At 42.0% G+C, this 17,030-nt stretch overlaps 4 protein-coding genes across 5 annotated transcripts; 2 read left to right on the forward strand and 2 right to left on the reverse strand.

The window, feature by feature from the left end:
- The first annotated feature begins 37 nt into the window (after positions 1-37).
- lrrc31 (leucine rich repeat containing 31) lies at positions 38-9,131 on the forward strand. Its single transcript, XM_079576122.1, has 11 exons — positions 38-106; positions 1,930-2,115; positions 2,233-2,367; positions 3,027-3,194; positions 4,125-4,289; positions 4,445-4,612; positions 4,741-4,908; positions 5,667-5,831; positions 5,984-6,139; positions 7,910-8,332; positions 9,024-9,131. The coding sequence occupies exons 1-10, from the start codon at positions 76-78 to the stop codon at positions 8,284-8,286; spliced, it is 1,719 nt and encodes a 572-aa protein (XP_079432248.1). The 5' UTR covers positions 38-75; the 3' UTR covers positions 8,287-8,332; positions 9,024-9,131.
- A 38-nt stretch (positions 9,132-9,169) lies between these two features.
- lrrc34 (leucine rich repeat containing 34) lies at positions 9,170-12,446 on the reverse strand. Of its 2 annotated transcripts, none has more exons than XM_079576132.1 (10): positions 12,329-12,446; positions 12,094-12,206; positions 11,914-11,978; positions 11,739-11,819; positions 11,536-11,664; positions 11,318-11,413; positions 11,084-11,238; positions 10,260-10,418; positions 9,778-9,904; positions 9,170-9,511 (listed from the first exon to the last, which is right to left on the reverse strand). In XM_079576132.1, exons 1-10 carry the CDS (start codon positions 12,427-12,429, stop codon positions 9,314-9,316), a joined length of 1,224 nt encoding a protein of 407 aa, XP_079432258.1. In that variant the 5' UTR covers positions 12,430-12,446; the 3' UTR covers positions 9,170-9,313. The 2 variants fall into 2 exon arrangements, with proteins under 2 accessions (XP_079432258.1, XP_079432259.1); XM_079576133.1 differs by having other exon boundaries at positions 9,174-9,511; positions 12,094-12,183; positions 12,329-12,420.
- Positions 12,447-13,239: 793 nt separating this feature from the next.
- On the reverse strand, positions 13,240-14,568 carry LOC306977750 (flotillin-2a-like). The gene has a single exon (XM_079576184.1). The coding sequence runs from the start codon at positions 14,502-14,504 to the stop codon at positions 13,314-13,316; it is 1,191 nt and encodes a 396-aa protein (XP_079432310.1). The 5' UTR covers positions 14,505-14,568; the 3' UTR covers positions 13,240-13,313.
- Positions 14,569-16,132: 1,564 nt separating this feature from the next.
- Positions 16,133-16,769, forward strand: LOC306977764 (synaptonemal complex protein 3-like; the record flags this gene model as incomplete). The annotated part of the gene is made up of 2 exons (XM_079576206.1): positions 16,133-16,581; positions 16,716-16,769. Exons 1-2 carry the CDS (start codon positions 16,141-16,143, stop codon positions 16,767-16,769), a joined length of 495 nt encoding a protein of 164 aa, XP_079432332.1. The 5' UTR covers positions 16,133-16,140.
- Positions 16,770-17,030: the final 261 nt, after the last annotated feature.

Below are 17,030 nucleotides of genomic sequence, written 5' to 3' on the forward strand. Positions count from 1 at the left end.
TGAGACGTTTACGATCTACGGGTCCATCAGTCTTTAGGCATTTGAAGGCTATAGATTAGAGCTCGTGCGTGTGTTATGAACATGGAACCCATCGGTACGACCACGGGTGAGTCCATATAGCATACAGTGAGATATCTCTGCTGCTTAGTTTTCCTGTAATGTAGCGCAGACTGTCTTTTACTCTGGGTTTGATGTTGTGGGAAAGTCCAATAATGTCCTATGAGTAGACAGAATATGACACTCGACACGATCTGAATTATAGGATTTTTTCCCTGAGCGTCAGGCCGGTTAGCTCAGTTGGTTAGAGCGTGGTGCTAATAACGCCAAGGTCGCGGGTTCGATCCCCGTACGGGCCACTAATATTTTAAAGCACAAATTAACATCCGTATAGTGAACAAAAAAAACGTCTAAGGAGATGGACGTCAGTCACTAATGAAACGACAGACTATAAAGCCTATAATGTTGTGAATTTACTGAATTAGTTTGAGTTTGTCAAGTTTTCATGTCATATAGTCTTATGTTTCAGGCCGGTTAGCTCAGTTGGTTAGAGCGTGGTGCTAATAACGCCAAGGGTTCGATCCCCGTACGGGCCATTCATATTTTAGAAAGGCACAAATTAACATCCGGGTTAAGCAATAGTGTCAAACATACAGCCTGTGGGAGATGATTTAATCCGGCCATGCCCTGTAGAACATAATTTCCAGAGGATGCAAGAACAAAAAAAGTAAGCCTCGAGCCCATTCCTGTGCGGAGTTATGATTTTTTAAAGAATAACCAGAATGCTCATTCTAGCCACTAGGGGGAATTAAATTAAAAAAAGGAAAGAGTTCCACACTTGTCCAGTAGAGGGAACTGACATAATAAGAGTTCAGGATATGAACAACACATTATATAGCCACGTGGTAAATGGACAGTCTGCCCCAGGGCGGCTGTGGCTTCAATAACAGCTTACCACCTCCAAGTGTGGAGTGAATGAATAATGACTATGTAGTACTTTGAGGAACTTGTGACACAGGCTTGTAAAGTGCAATACAAGTGTAAGTGTAAGCTGTGTTATTAATGAAGCTACAGTCAAGTTGGGGCTTTGACCAAATCACAGCTCGTTATTATTTATTTATTGGAAAAAATTATATTCTATTATATGCGGCCCATGACGCGGGAGCTGAATTTCGGCCCGCGACCTAAAAGGAGTTTGACGCCCCTGGTCTAAGGAGATGGACGTCAGTCACTAATGAAACGACAGACTATAACATCTATAATGTTGTAAATTTACTGAATTTGTTTGTTTGTTCGTTCTCATGTCATATGCACATCTTTCTCAGGCCGGTTAGCTCAGTTGGTTAGAGCGTGGTGCTAATAACGCCAAGGTCGCGGGTTCGATCCCCGTACGGGCCATCCATTAGTTTTACGCAAGTTGCACACAAAATAGATGTAATTTGTACAATTTGTATGAAGTCGATAGATATCTCTTCTCTTCAGCTGTAAAGTTACTAATGCAGAGGTTCCCAAATGACCCCCAAAATCCCTCAACAAACAACTCGGGACTCTCTTCTGTATGAGTATTGACAATTATTTAAGGTGCAAAACATTTATATCTGGTTTAATGATGTTAGTTGGGATACTGTATTTTCATATCTGGTTTAATTTCCCTAAACTATGCTGTTTTCAATCAAGAATACATCAAATTCAATGTTGTCAGAAATGTAAGGAATCATCTCAAAATCTTCTAGTGACCCCCACTTCAGTGTCCCGACCCCCGCTTTGGGAACTATTGTGCTAATGTTCTCAAAAACCCAGCTGTCCAACTTAATTTGTTGATAACTCGTCACACGCCAATGTAACTTAGGTTCGAAACAGCACTTTTAAGAGCAGTAAAATAACTAGATGCATTTTGAAAAACAACCTTAATCGATTCTCTCTTTTGGGCAGCTGGGACAGGAGGTCAGCGTCCACGGGACAGCGGCAGTGTGAGGCGCTCGCCCCTAGACCTCATAATAAACCAGATCCGGAGGAAGCGCTCAGACCGCAGACCCCTGGGGAGGCTCCTGTCCTGGGCATCTGACCGGACCGTGATACGAGAGAGCACAGAGACCGAGGAGAGGGTACAGAGCCCAGGTTAGACTACTTTACTTACTTGTACTTTTATGTAGAAAGTTAACCATAAAATGTCTGAAATATGTGACCTACAGACTGCAGATGCATCTCCTATAATCATTTTCTCGGTTGTTGCAGAGGTCGGTGATGGGGAGCATGACATCGGATGGGGTCGAATTCGTGCTTTTCTTCATAAACTGGGGAAAGACACCGAAAAGGGGAGGATCAATCTGTCCCACTGTGACCTGACTGCCACTGACCTCCTCGAACTGGGTAAAAAACAACATCCCCTTTCCATTCAGTATTGACTCCATACACTATAAACATCCATCCATCCATCCATCCATCCATCCATCCATCCATCCATCCATCCATCCATCCATCCATCCATTTTCTTCCACTTGTCCGTTGCCGGGTCGTGGGGGCAGCTGTTGGAGTTGCCCAAATCACATTGCACCAGCCCTATGGCTCTTCCTACAGGTGGTGGGTCCACGGGAGGACGACCTCATGGTTCTAACCGGGCCTGTTGGTCTCTCATAAGGGGCTTCTGAACCGCTCTTTGTCTGACCCGTCACCTAGGACCTGTTTGCCATGGGAGACCCTACCAGGGGCACGAAGCCTCCGACAACAGAGCTCCAGGATCATTCGGGTGCTCAAACCCCTCCACCACGTTAAGGTGGCGGTTCTAGGAGGGGCACTATAAACATGTTAACATTAATTAAAGAAATGCAACCACAAGGCCACTTAAGAGCCACTTAATGTTCTTATCTGGATACAAATACTTGTACTTTTACTTATAATTGTGGCCTAAGACAGAACTCTAGCATAAATTATGGCTAAATGAAAGTATGTCTAAACCAGGATAAGGACTCACAAGTTTCTTAACAAACTCAATAGGACTCAAAGTAACCTACCTGACTCTTTCCACTTAGGCACACTGCTGCCCTATGTCCCACAGCTGGAGCAGCTGGATTTGTCCTGGAACGATCTGATTGGTGGAAGTCTCCGCGCCCTGACCTCTCATTTAAACCATATGAAATGGATCTCAGCTCTGAAGCTCAGCGGCTGCAGACTTGATCACCAAGACATCGCTGCTTTGGGTGAGGCCTGGACATTTCAAGTGAGCTCTTACTCGTTCAAGAAGTTCAGTTGTTTGTGAATCCTGTCGGCTTGATTTGTAAATATTCAATATTAAATTCAACCATCTTTATTGTCAATTCACCACATGTAACGCGCAGAGACTCAAAATGTTCTTGTTACAAAATGACAATAACTAACATGGCAATATAATAATGATATACACCAAGTTTCTCAAAGTGCCAAACTGTAGTTACAGTGTTATTAATTCATTCATGTGGTAAGCTCCTCCTGTAGCCACAGCCGCCACTGGGGTAAACTGACGGAAGAAAGGCTGCCAATCTGCACCCCCGGCCCCTCCGACCCCCACCACTCACTCACGCAGGCAAACACACTCCATTCAAACTGGGCTATTGTACATGTTTTTAGTGGTAGATATTGGGTACACATATCAAATACATATGTACATACAGGGCAGTGGGAAGATATTTTGGCTAGGGGGTGCTGAGAGACAAGATTGCCCCCCAAAACACTATTTCTTTGCTTATTTCCTATTTATTTAATATTGCCTGTAATGCATAGACGATCCACCAGGGGGTGCTGTCGCGCCCTGGGTTCCCACGGCCTTGTTGAGTTCAGCTGCCATTTAGTCAGCAGGATTTGTCACTGTAATAAATATAACTATATGAAAGATACATTTAAATCCAATATAATAAGATACATTTTATATAAATTATGTGGAATGAATTATTATAACATTGTTATTAAGCTCTTGATAATAAGAATATTGTTTCAGTTCTCCGTTCTGTGAGTTACAAAGCTCCATAAAACCTAAAAGTGGGGATTTGTTGTTCATAATGCCTATAAATGAATGTGCAATAAGCCCTCAGAAGTTTTGTTAGTTTTGGAATTCTAGATTTCTGTAACGTTCAGTGATTGGTTGTGTTTTGTAGGAGATGCTCTGACCTGCTTGCCTTCAGTCGAGGTCTTGGATCTATCCTGGAACGGGGCTCTTGGTGGCGGTGCGCTGCAAGGCCTTGTGGGTAAACTACAGCCTTCTCTGACAGAGCTCCACCTTGTGGCCTGCGAGCTCACTGCAGCTGATGGCACTTTGCTCGGTACGGCTTCACCTCCTCCACTGAAAGTGACGAAACAAACCAAAGAAAAAACTATAATAACTGTCTTTTGTAAATATATGTTTTAAATGGAAGTAGCTAATCCATTTATTACATCAGCCTCTTAAAGTTTATTCATTGTATTGTGGTCTTTTCAGAAGGGATTCTGTCGCCCCTGTCTGGCCTGTGTGTGCTGGACGTCTCCTGTAATCCTCACTTCACTGACGGAGTTAAAGAACTGTCCTCTGCTCTGTCCAAAGCTGCTTCTCTCAAAACTTTAAGACTTCAGAGAGTCGGTCTGTCCGCTCACAGTCTACAAGCTCTCGGTAAGACAATCAGAGGCTTATATTACAGTCAAAAAGACTGAAAAGAGTCCTAAACATATTAGAACATATTATTGCAGAATGACGTCGAACTCCTCCCTCATTTTGTTCCTGTTGTTGCTCGTCTTTAGGCGACTCTCTCCAGTTCGTGCCGTCTCTGCGTCACTTGGACCTCTCCTGTAACAAAGGCCTGTCCGGTCACCTGCCACTCATCTCCTCACACCTGACTCACCTCTCGCTGCTGGAGACACTGGACCTCAGCCTGAGCGAACTAATGCACTCCGACATACAAGCCCTGGGTTAGAAATGTTAGATTTAAAGTTTTAAAAAATAGGATTTGTTAAGTCTAATTAAAGAGATTGGTTCAAAACTGTAATAATAATGGCTTTCCAATCCTGATGTTGCTCAATTATGAAAAAAAGTACCGTACTGCATGAAGAACAACACATTGGTGACACTACTTTGCTAAAACCACCTCAGCTTTATCGTAGTGAAGCTTTTAAATCAGTCGTTCTCAACTGGTGGGGCTTTAAAACCCACTACTACCTTTGGATGACAAGCTGTGACTAAAGTAAAAATATGAATTCCTGTTTATATAATGCTCACAGCTGTATTCCTCAGAGATTATTGTTGATTTGAACTTTGAAAATGGCCCCACCAACCCACTTTTGTGTCCTGTTTTAAATCTTCAACTGGACTGAATTGAGGATGTTTCGCTTTAGCTTCTTCTTGTGCTCAGAAAGTGAGGTCAAGCTAGAGACCTCATGTTTACTTGCCCAGTGATGGACAATTTAAAAGTTTCATACAAGGAATACTTCCTGTACGACAGAAAGCCTTCACAAACACCTCAGTTTTATGACACTTTTCATTTAAAATCCAATATTTAACTGATTGGGAACATTTGTGGGATATGATCCTACAGAGTTTGAGTCAACCTTTGCCAAAATGTCACTTTTTATACACATTTTTTAATCCTAACCCTTGAACCTGTGTTTTGAGATGCTGCTAGAACTGTATCCCAGTTAGATCTAACTCGTGCCTCGTTTCTTGTCTCCAGCCCAGATGCTGCCTTCACTGATATCTTTGACAGAGCTGAATGTGTCGTCCAATCCGGGGGCAGAAGACACTGTGCACGCTCTAGTATCCGCTCTGCCGCTAACCCACATGAAGAGCCTCCCTCTGAACAACTGCAGCCTCAGCCACCAATCCTACACCACATTTGGTATTGAATCTCACTGTTAAATGAAGAGGAAGGTTTGCAGAGTAGAGAGGAAGACGCTTTGGAGAACATAGAGAGGCTTTCTGGCGTATTTCCATTACATGTTTACAGCTTCCTCAATGTGACGTGTTTATTAGTAATCGTGTACTTTTCAGTCCTCGCAGTGCCGTACCTGCGCTGTGTGGACCTCTCCTGGTGCAAAGTGGTCGGGGGACGATTGTCGCTGCTTCTCGATGCTCTTCAACCGTCTGTGCTCCAGGAGTTGAGGCTGAGCAGCTGTGAGCTCACGACAGACGACATCCAGCACCTGGGTAACCGATTAGAAAAACTGTTCTTATCACTCACTTACAATACCTTCACACCACTTACTACTTGGGAAAATACTGAGTTTTGTGAGCCTTAGATGTAAAAATGCTAAATTGACTTATCTAAATGCGATTGCTAGATTACTCTTTTTTCCAATTCTCTACAAAGATGTGTAGTTTGGTGGTCGGTCAGATCAGAGAATCCCTTGATCCGTCACCCATGACTTACGGCAGTGGCCAACCTTTTTTGTCTTGCGAACCCCTTGGACCTTTCTGTGTTAGTCCGTGTTTATTGTTTTGAGTTTGATTCAAAGGCAATCACTCAAAAGCTCTATTTCTAAGTAAAAAGACAATGTTGGATTCATATTAAGTGTATAATAATATTCTCCCAAAACTATATTTTACCCCTTGTTAAGGCTAGATGCAAGTTGGTCATTTTTATACTCACTACTGCCACCTCAGGTCTTACGCGTAACTGCAGCTTCTATACTAAGCTCCGAATTAACAACTTTTTGAGTGACAGTGCAGGATTTTAGAGGCAGTTGTGGTGAACAGGTCTGAGCTCATTCTACTCTGTAGTTGCACTGAAATTTATCATCAAAGCAAATGGTCACATTCATAAATCAGCTGTCTACCTGCTTTAGGCACTCAAAGCGCTTTACATCAAGGAACCAGTCACCAGTGTATGAGGACACATTAACAGTGTGCACCTGCGGGGTTTGAACCGCCAATCCTCCGATCACAAGACGACCTGCTCTACTATCTGTACCACTGTGGTCCTGTCATCTGTCAAATCAATCGAACTACTAAAATATTTGAATTACAGGAGAGACAAGTTATAAAGTTTGTTCCGAATGATACACAATTGCATTTGAGTGGCGCGCTACAAATTTGCATCTGTGCTTGGAGCAATACAAAGCAGTTTGGGGATAAGGGGAGGGGGGAAAGTTGCAGTAGATATAAGGTATAGAAAGACACACAATTATTTAAAGCAGTACTAAGTAACTCTTCCCCCTAGAGGCCATAAGCGCAACTGCAGGTGTAGTAGCAAGTTACGATTTTTTAACTTATTAATTGTCTTGGAGAGCAAATACTACGCTGACAGGAAAGGCGAAGGGAGAGAGGGTTACTGTGCATCCAATTATACAATGGAAATTTTTTTTTTTCACTCAAACTTGGCTGTAAATACTGTTTAAAGTGACGTTAGCCCGCAGTTAGCTTTGCCCGTTAGCATGTTAGCTTCTTCTTCGTGATTACATTAGTGTGTATTGCTTTCTCCGCACCGGTGGCAGTCAAGTTGCAAACATGGTTTTCTGGCCAGAGACACCAGGGGGAGATGAAAGACCCTCCAATCATCCCATAAACACTTGTATTACCCCCACAGGGACTACGAAAAGGATTTATTAAAGTAAACACGTTACTTAGTACTGCTTTAATTATATCGATATGATTGGTTTCATAGCTTGGGTGCAGGGATTTTTTTGGTTTAATTCATTTAGGGGAAGAAAAACAAATAGAGAAAGGGAGAAATTATCATTGGTTAACCCTGTTTGTTTTGTTTGGTTATGTTTTTTATTTATTTTTTTGTCATTACCTTTCTTTCTGGTGTCATCCAGCTATGTAAGGACTGAAAGCTACTGACAATCGAGCTGTGTATTTATGTATTCATTCACAAAACCGTGTTCTAATGTGCTGTAAACAAATGTAACTAGTCAGGCCAGCGTTTGTATACTGTGTTTCCGTTTTTAACCGTTTCTTTTGTTTTTGCCCTTCCAGCCTCAGCGTGTCGTGGCGGCTTCCTCTCCTCTCTGCGCATTTTAGATCTGTCCCACAACAGTCCAGTGGGCGCTAATGGCTGGTCCGGTTTGCTCACCTCTGGGAGTCAGGGAGGACTGGGATCCCTGGAGGAGCTGGACCTCAGCCTGCGGCCTCTCGCCTCCGCCTCCTGCTCCGAATGGCTGCCCGCACTCTTCCGCGCTCTTCCCCGATTGACGGCCCTGAAAAGACTCGCACTACAAAGGTGGACGATCGAGGCTAAAGAAAAACTGCAACTGGATCATTGTTTGAAAAAGAGAAACGTCCTTTTAGAGATGGACGCCGAGGAGAGGAAGGAGTTGGTCAATGAGGACAAAGAGATGACACCTGAGGAATAAAAGGGAAAACACTTTGAGCAATGGTGTACAAATAAGAGTATTACTTGTCATGACTTAACCCCTTAACTCCCACCTGAACCGATTACATTTTCTCCAGTTTGGCTTTACCCCAGTCCAAAAGCTTCTGGAAAAAAGCTGTGAAAATAGCAACAAAACTGAGACGAAAACAATGATGGAAATGTGACAAAAAAAGTGAGGAAACATTGACAAAAAAGTGACGAAAAATTTATGAAAAAGTGGCAAAAATGTCACAAAAATGTCACAAGAAATTGACAAAAAAATGTCGACAAAATAACAAAAAATTGATAAAAAATTGACGAAAAAATGACAGAAATGTGACAAAAAATGACAAAAATTGGACAAAAAAATTGGACAAAAAATGTGACAAAAAGTGACAAAAATGTGATAAAAAATGGATGAAAAAGTGACACAAATTTGACAAAAAATGTGACAAAAATGTGATAAAAAATGGACGAAAAAGTGACAAAAAATTGATTAAAAAAATGGACGAAAAAATCACAGAAATGTGACAAAAAATGTCACAAAATGTGACAAAAAAATGACAATAATGTGATAAAAATTTGACAAAAGAATTTGACAAAAAAAAAAAAAAATTGACCAAAAATGTGACAAAAAATGACAAAAAAGTTACAAAAATGAGTTGAATACCCAACAAAAAATGATGGAAAAAAAATCTGATGACGTGAGGAAAAAGATCCCCTCGGTTCAGGCGGGAGTTAAGAGGTTAATAAGGTGCTGCAATATTGTTGTACTGTGACTAAAGGCACTGAATGAATAAGAATGTATGCACTATGAAGAAAACAAGTACAAGCATTGATTGCACATTACTGTAATTACTGAGAAAGTATTTTTTTCTTCATATTTTTCAATAAAAAGCCACTTTGTGTGAAACTGCAGTACGGGTTGTTACCACTAGATGTTGCTGAAGTACAACAATATAATGTAAATATTCACAGTAAATGTTTAGATGCTTTAGTCTTTTTATTTGTTTTCATCCTCCCTCAATTCACACATGGAACCTCATTCCCACAGGAGCGGCTCCGCTTGGGGATGTTTCATGGATGGAGTTGTTTTCGGGTTTGTAAAATTGTTTTCTCAAATTGTGAGAAACGCAAGCGAGAAACATGTGGCCGTTCACTTCATACGCTCTGACATCTGTGTGGTCCGGGTGGAGACGGCCGCTCTGCATCAGGTCACTTAAAGCCTGGAAAGACAGAAGAGCCAAGTGTTAGGATAGTGATGCACAACAAGGCCTGGAAACTTTTTTACTTTGGACTATTATGAACAGCTGTTTCATTTTGAGGACCTTTATCCATTCCAATGATAGAGTATTTTTGTTTTAAATGTGTAATTGTGGTGGAAAAGATCCTCATGTTTAATCTTTTAACACTCATAGAGAGTCTGAGTTCCCAAAGTTTGTTCGGTCAACTTTCTTACTGATAAATAGACAGCAATATAAAGCATTCTCACCACACAGACAGGCCTGTCAAAGTGGTTTCCCCAGATATAAATGTGAGTCATTGTAGAGTTCACAGACAGAGCTTTGGCCAAAGCGAGTAAACCTTCAGACTGGATGTTGTTACTGCAAAGAGACAGCCTGAAACAGAACCAAAGCGAGAGTAATATTAGACACACGATCAACTTTTCCAACCAAGACACAGAATATACTTTCAAAAATAATCAGTCTACCTTTTGAGTAAATCTCAAGGCTAGAAGGCAAGAATATGTAGGATGATTTTGAACATAAAATAATATGAAAATAGGCTAGAAAAAAATCACTAACAACACTTTATGGCATAAAGCTTGGTTAAAAGATTGGGAACCACTGGTGTAAACTACAAACTCAAACTAAAGCAGCACAAACACACCTTTAAAAGAGCTGCAGAGCTACAACTATCTCCTGTGAAGCACCAGTACATGTACCAGCGTTTGAGAAGCCTTGTCACACTCACTCTTTGAGGGAACAGTTTGGTGATGTTAGGGCTTCACTCAGTAACACAGCGCCCTCATCTCTGAGCTGATTGTACGAGAGGTCCAGCACCTCCAGAGAGGAGCTCTGCTTCACCAGCACATCGACCAACGGCAGCACGTCGTCCCTCGTCACTCGATTACTAAAACAGCACAGACGGACGGAGATTATGAACTTCAGTACTGAACAAACAATATTGCCTTTGTTCTCTACTGTTTATCTAACATGTACTGGGTCAGTTACACAGCTTACAATGCGTGTTTTATGTTGAATGTTATAAATGTGATGGTAAAGCTTGTGAAATGTTTTAGTGATGTTTTAACCTCTTAACTCCCGCCTGAACCGAGAGCATTTCTCCAGTTCAGCTTTACCCAAATCCTGTAGGCCAGTGTAACACCTCATTTGAAAGCTAAGATCTACAAAACTCATCTAAATGGATCTTTTTCCTCACGTCATCACATTTTTTGGGGGGGTATTCAATTAATTTTGTTAGTTTTTTGTAACTTTTTTAATCAATTTTATAAAAAAATTTGGGTCTTTTTTTTCTGTCACATTTTTCATCATTTTTTTGGTCATTTTTTGTGTCATTTTGTGTCTTTTTTTTTGTAATTTTTTGTCACATTTTTGTCTTTTTTTGTCACATCTTCATTGTTTTCATCTCAGTTCTGTCGCTATTTTCACACCTTTTTCTCCAGAAGCTTTTGGACTGGGGTAAAGCCAAACTGGAGAAAATGTGCTCGGTTCAGGTGGGAGTTAAGGGGTTAATGTTGATCAAGTAGAAGGTAGGTAATCAAAGGGATTTCTGACCAGCGCAAATCGAGGTATTTCAGGCTGTGGTTGAAAAGCAGCCCTTTGCTCAGCCTCTCCATCCCAGTCGACATTATCTCCTTGAGCCCTAAATGTAACTCCTGAAGGCTTTGGTTCAGGGCCAGCGTGTGGCTGAAGTGCACAGCCCACTCCTCCTGGACGGAGATATTCAGAAACAAAAAAAAACAGTTAAAGCTTATTAAAAATCCTTAGGACATCATCTTAGCTTTCCACCTGTTGCTGAGACATCACTGATCGACTGATATCAAGGCAACGCAGCGTCTGGTTGGTTTTCAAAGCAATGGCAAAAGCAATGACACTCTGAGCGTCCTGCGAAAGAGAAATAAACGTATCATTTATTGCATTAGTTCATCCCACTGCATTATCACTCTTGTTGCAATCTTATGGCAATTTTTAAGTTACGAAAACACAAATGTAATAGTTATAAATACCAGGTCACAGCTGGCCAGATAAAGGGCTTGCAGAGTGTTGTTGAACTGTAGCAGATTGGCCAAACTCATGCCTCCCCGTCTCCCCACTTTGTTCCCCGAAAGAGTGAGGGACAATAGCGTGGAGTTACCCTGAAATGCACAAACATGTTTAACCAATCTGGTTGTTGTTTCTTGTCTTTTCTTTAGGGGGAAAAAAGACAGACCTGGAGGCTCTGTGAGAGGAGTTCTGCCCCGTCAGCTCCGATGTTATTAAAGGTGAGATCCAGAGAACGCAATGAGCCTCCCTTTTGTGTGGCAAAAGAACCAAAACATACCCTTTTACCCTTCATTTACAAATGTACTTAAATGTTATTCATTATTCAGCCATGGTCAACTTACCTGAATGAGACTGACCAAGGAGTGCACCCCTTCATCTGTGATATTGTTGTAACTCAGATCTAGAGCTTTGAAGCCGGTTAGATTGTAATTATTCTTTATACTGTATACTATGCTTTTTTATTATACTTTATACTATGCCTCAGTCTTGATAGCAGTAGTTTATGAAGAATCACCACCTACCTGTCAACCCCTGGCTGAGGTGCAGACATTTTGAAAGAACAAAAGCATCTTTATCATCAAGTCTTCGAACAGGCTTGAGTCGGTTGTTTCCTGCAAGTTTTAAAACATATTCCCTGTAAAGACAAACACTGATTGAAATGAGAAGTTCATTATTAAGTCGTTGCATTTTCCCGAGAGCAGCATCGCGGTAACACACGTTAGTTTGCTAGCTTCTTTTTCAGAGACATTGACTTACTCTGTGTTCGGTGTTTTACCCAAAACATCCGTAATGTGCGGATTGGCTTCAATCTGATGTTTCGCGCAACAAGTGAGATATGTTTTAGTTGGCGATGTCATTTTGCGGACGGCAACTTCAGCTGCGAAGTCGCCGAGCCTGGAAGCACGCTCGAAGAAAGCTTGGGTTGCCATAGAAACACGTCGTGCGTGATCATTTTTAACTGCGTTTTAAAATATATATATATTATTATTATTATTATTATTATTATTATTATCATACGTAGTTATATTTATTGCCACCATCTGTTTCTTTTCATTATTATTGCGATAAATATTTTAATAATAATTAAGTGTCTACAGTTTTTTTAACAACCAAGTTTCAGAAAGACCTTGCCATGGTATAACTGTAAATAATTTTATTTATCAATTTTTTTTTATTTTTTTTTTGCAAATGCACTTGTTTATTCAACTTTGATCCATTATACACACACTAAACGCTTGGGAAATCTATATATCTATTTGCATAAAGCTCACGTCCACAAGTTTGCTAAAAATAAATAAATAAATACTGGCCCTGGTGGAAATGATCACATTTTATTATTTAACCTTTTTATTATTTATTTTATTATAACATGTGAACGGATAGATCCCTGAAACACAGATTGGGGATTTCTTGAAAACTGATTCGCAGAGGGAATATACAACAAGGCGAAAGCCTTCACATTGCATCTAAGTAACCGTGTCATAGTAGAAAAAACAAAACGTGGTGTGTATTGTAGTGGTACTATCTATGTTCACTTCACTTGTTGCAAACCATCATCATCACATGCTAAACTTCCATCTTGAAAAGCTCACCTTTTCGTACAGGGTGAGGCATGTGGTGTTTCGAGGCAGGTGAGAGTGAACAATCCCATAGAGTCATCAAATGGCTGTGGCACTGGTCATCTTCTGCAGCAGCGGCATCTTGGTCAGATCAACCCCAGTAAGGGCGTTCAGCGTTGAGCTCAGAGGCGGGTCACCTCTTCGCTCACACGGCTGCCTTCTCCACTCAGGATGACAATCTCTTTAGTCTTGGCTAATGCAGCCACTTTACCAGCAATCTTGGGCAGAGCCTCCAGCACCAGCGCGGCCATGGCAGCCTCTCCATACTGCTGATAGGCCTCAGCCTTCAGTCTCATCTTCTCGGCCTCAGCTTTACCCACGGCTTCGATGGAACTGGCCTCTGCCTCACCAATACAACGGATCTTCTCAGCCTCGGCCTGTGCAGTCAGCACCTTCTTGATCCTCTGTCCCTCTGCGATCTGCTGCATCTCGTAGGCCTCGGCCTCTGCAGGCCTCATCACTGTAGCGATCAGCTCCTTCTCAGTGCGGTCAATCTCCTTCTCTTCAATGGTGATCTGTTTCTTCCTTTGTACCACCTTGATCTCGATCTCCTCCAGACGGATCTTCTGCTGCTCTTTGGCCGCCTGCAGCTCGTATGCCAGCTGCGCCTCTGCTTTCTTGGTGTCTACTTCCTGATTGAAGGAAGCTTTCTGCATTTCAAGCTGTCGTTTAGAATCAGCCATTTTTGTGTCAGCCAGAAATTTCGCATCCATCATTTCCTTCTTGCACTCAGCTTCCCTGATGCCAGCATCTCTCTCGGCTTCTGCCACACCAATGTCAGCATCCCTCTGCATCGCCGCCGTTTGCGCTTTCCCCAATGAGCTCAGATACTCCACTTTGTCATAGACGTCCTTGATGGTAAAGCTGAGGATCTTGATGCCCATCCTGCTGACATCTGGTGCAGCCACCTCTCGAACAAGAGTGGCAAACTTGTCTCTGTCCTGGTAAATCTGCTCAACAGTAAGGGTACCGAGAATGGCACGCAGGTGACCCTCAAGCGTCTGCAGGATGACGTTCTCGATTTCCTGGAGGACAGATTTGCCCAGAAACTGTTCGCAGGCATATTCCAACAGCTCACTGTCAATCTTCACCTGAGCCACCCCTGTGACTGTAACAGCTACACCCTCCGCTGTCTCTGCATCCTCACACATGGGCTGCAGGGTCATAATCTCAAGTGTTATCCTCTGAATGTCGGAAATGAGCCACCAGGCCCAAGCCCCGCCGCCCACCACGTATGTCTTCAGATCGGAGCCACAGCAGCCACCTGAAACCACCAGGGCCTCGTTTGGTCCAACAGTGTGACAATTTCCCATTTTCTACTCACAGAAAAACGAAATGTCCAACGGGAAACGTACCATATACACCCAAAACTCCTTCAAAAATAGTTATCTGAAGTTTAAATCAAGTACTTTTCTTATTTTTTCCGCCTTACCCTTCCCCGCCGTCCCCGCCTCACAGTTGCTATGGCGACTGCGTAGTTACGTACGAGCAAGCCGTGGCGGGAAAAGTCGCAGTACAATATTAGCGTTACTCCATAAATAAATTGGCTTATTTGCTGTTGAATTAAGATGTCATCGGCAAAAATGCAAATAAAGAAAATGAAACCCGCGGACAAACAAGAGAAGAACAGAGACCCGAGAGGTTCACAAGACAAAGAAAGTAAGGACAACATGCATTTTAGATCCTGGGAAGGTTGTGTCAGGCCAGCTCAAATAAAAAAGTGATCAATACATTTCGCCTGTCTTAACTTGTTTACCTTAATAAGTCCTTTTCGTAGTCTTTCTGGGGGTAATACAAGTGTTAATGAGATGATTAGAAGATCTTTCATCTCCCCCTGGTGTCTCTGGCCACCGGACACGAAGGAGAAGCTAACAGGCTAACGGGCAAAGCTAACTGCAGGCTAGCGCCACTTTAAACAGTTTACAGCCAAGTTTGAGAGAAAAAAAAAACAATTGTGTATTTGGATGTACAACATCCCTCTCTCCCTTCGCCTTTTCTGTCAGCGTAATATTTACTCTCATGGACAATTAATAAATACATTTAAAAAAAACTAAATCGCAACTCGACACCTGCAATTGCGTTTATGGCCTCTAGGGGCAAGAGTTACTATCTAGTTCGGGAATGTCCACAGTTACCATGGAGATCCGCCATCTTTGCAGCTGTTAGCATACATTTCCATAGACTAATAGCTAAAAACACTATGAAAAGTGGAGAAAAACCAGTGGAATGACTGGAAACTGCTGAGTTACTGCTGGTAAATACATCTAACACACTGTGGTCTCCAAGTGTTTTAATGTGAACAATAACTCCAGTATTTTAAATTTTAAAATCTCCATTAGTTTACAATGGCTGCTAATCCCATAATGCTTAGCGATGTGACGCCACATTCCCGAACTCTATTGCTTTAAACGTCAAAAGATGAGATATTATATGGTTATTTAGAGATTTTTTTTTAATTAAGTACATTCTATTTTGTTTTGGCTATGTTGTGAGCAGACTGACTTTGTTTGAACCCCAAATTAAAAGTCAGTCTGGGAGTTTCAGGGTTTTTGTGGGACAAAATGAAGGTCCCAAATCCTAACAGGCATGAACTCTAAACTTAAAGGTTGTCAAAAAGTGAACAGTATGGTCCAAAATGCATATAATTAAATGTATTGCTTCAAATTTTATATACATTTATTTCTCTTTCCAAAAGATGTTTTTCTCAAGATGCTCATTCATTGTCACTAATTCACTTAATAATAATAATTAATTATAAAAATAATTTAATTTGCCATCCTGCCACCTGCATAAACCTTGTGCTTTAACCAGATCAGTGAATACCCCATTTGACTTTACTTTCTCCTAGATGTACTCACGGAGAAGCCGTCTAAGAAGCGTCCCTCCACAGACTTTGACGATGAAGACCCCGGCGTGGCTGAACCACCTGTGGGCACCGGTTTCCAGTCCATGTTGGAGCAGTTTGGGACGGACATCAACAAAGCCATGCAGGTCAAGAAGAAACGCCTGGAAGCTCTGACCAAAAACTACATGAAGGGCAGCCAGCACAAACTGGAGCAGCTGTGGAGCACCCACCGAACCCAGCGGCAGCGCGTGACCCAGCAGTACTCCCAGCAGGTGACCACGGCCCTCCAGCAGTGGGAGGCGGAGGCGCAGCGCGGCGAGGAGCATGAGGAGAAGATGGCCGGCCTGTTCAAGCAGCAAATCAAGGTGCTGCAGCAAGCCAGAGCCGCCCAGGGCCAGAAACTGAAGGCGGTCCGAGAGCTCTACGAAGTGTTTGCGAAGATCACGGGGGAGATGCAGAACAGCCACGACGCCTTCCTGCACGGGGCCACGCAGGAGCTGAAGAAGGAGATGAACACGCTGCAGAAGAAGATACTTATGGAGACTGTAAGCCCCAAAGCACAAAGTTTGAGTAATAGAGCTGTAACAGTACTCAAGAAAGTTTTTCCTCTGACTTCAGCATCCTTCTATATTCCCTTTTCCTCCTCTGCTCCTCTAATTTACTTCTTTTTTTTTTTCAGCAACAGCAAGAAATGGCCAGTGTCCGCAAGTCGCTTTCGTCTATGCTCTTCTAGTTCAACTTTAACCCCACTGATGAGACATGAATTTCAAAATAATTTCATTTTTTCAGTTTAAGATTGTATTGTGTGGCTTGTACTTGTTGATCTCTTCTTCATTTGTGTTCGTGTCAATTGTTAAATACAAATAAAGCCCCATCTCCTTCTTGTTAAAGAGAACAAACTGGTTTCTTTTTTGGTTTTATTTTCACACAGGATGTGTAGTAGTTTACAAGTCATTCACATCTTACATGTTATTCCAATACCTAATTAAAAACT

Source organism: Gobius niger (assembly GCF_951799975.1).
Source record: "Gobius niger genome assembly, chromosome: 18".
Classification (NCBI taxonomy): Eukaryota; Metazoa; Chordata; class Actinopteri; order Gobiiformes; family Gobiidae; genus Gobius; species Gobius niger.

What these genes read in the sequence shown, in the direction of transcription:
- lrrc31 (XM_079576122.1), top strand. Translation starts at nt 76, where the DNA reads ATGAACATGGAACCCATCGGTACGACCACGG. An exon ending in TCACAGTCTACAAGCTCTCG is followed by an intron (nt 4,613 to 4,740) that starts GTAAGACAATCA and finishes GCTCGTCTTTAG; the next exon opens with GCGACTCTCTCCAGTTCGTG. An exon ending in AGACGACATCCAGCACCTGG is followed by an intron (nt 6,140 to 7,909) that starts GTAACCGATTAG and finishes TTGCCCTTCCAG; the next exon opens with CCTCAGCGTGTCGTGGCGGC.
- lrrc34 (XM_079576132.1), bottom strand. Translation starts at nt 12,429, where the DNA reads ATGACATCGCCAACTAAAACATATCTCACTTGTTGCGCGAAACATCAG. An exon ending in TCCTCTCACAGAGCCTCCAG is followed by an intron (nt 11,665 to 11,738) that starts GTCTGTCTTTTT and finishes TGTGCATTTCAG; the next exon opens with GGTAACTCCACGCTATTGTC. An exon ending in CAGTGATGTCTCAGCAACAG is followed by an intron (nt 11,239 to 11,317) that starts GTGGAAAGCTAA and finishes ATCTCCGTCCAG; the next exon opens with GAGGAGTGGGCTGTGCACTT.
- LOC306977750 (XM_079576184.1), bottom strand. Translation starts at nt 14,504, where the DNA reads ATGGGAAATTGTCACACTGTTGGACCAAACGAGGCCCTGGTGGTTTCA.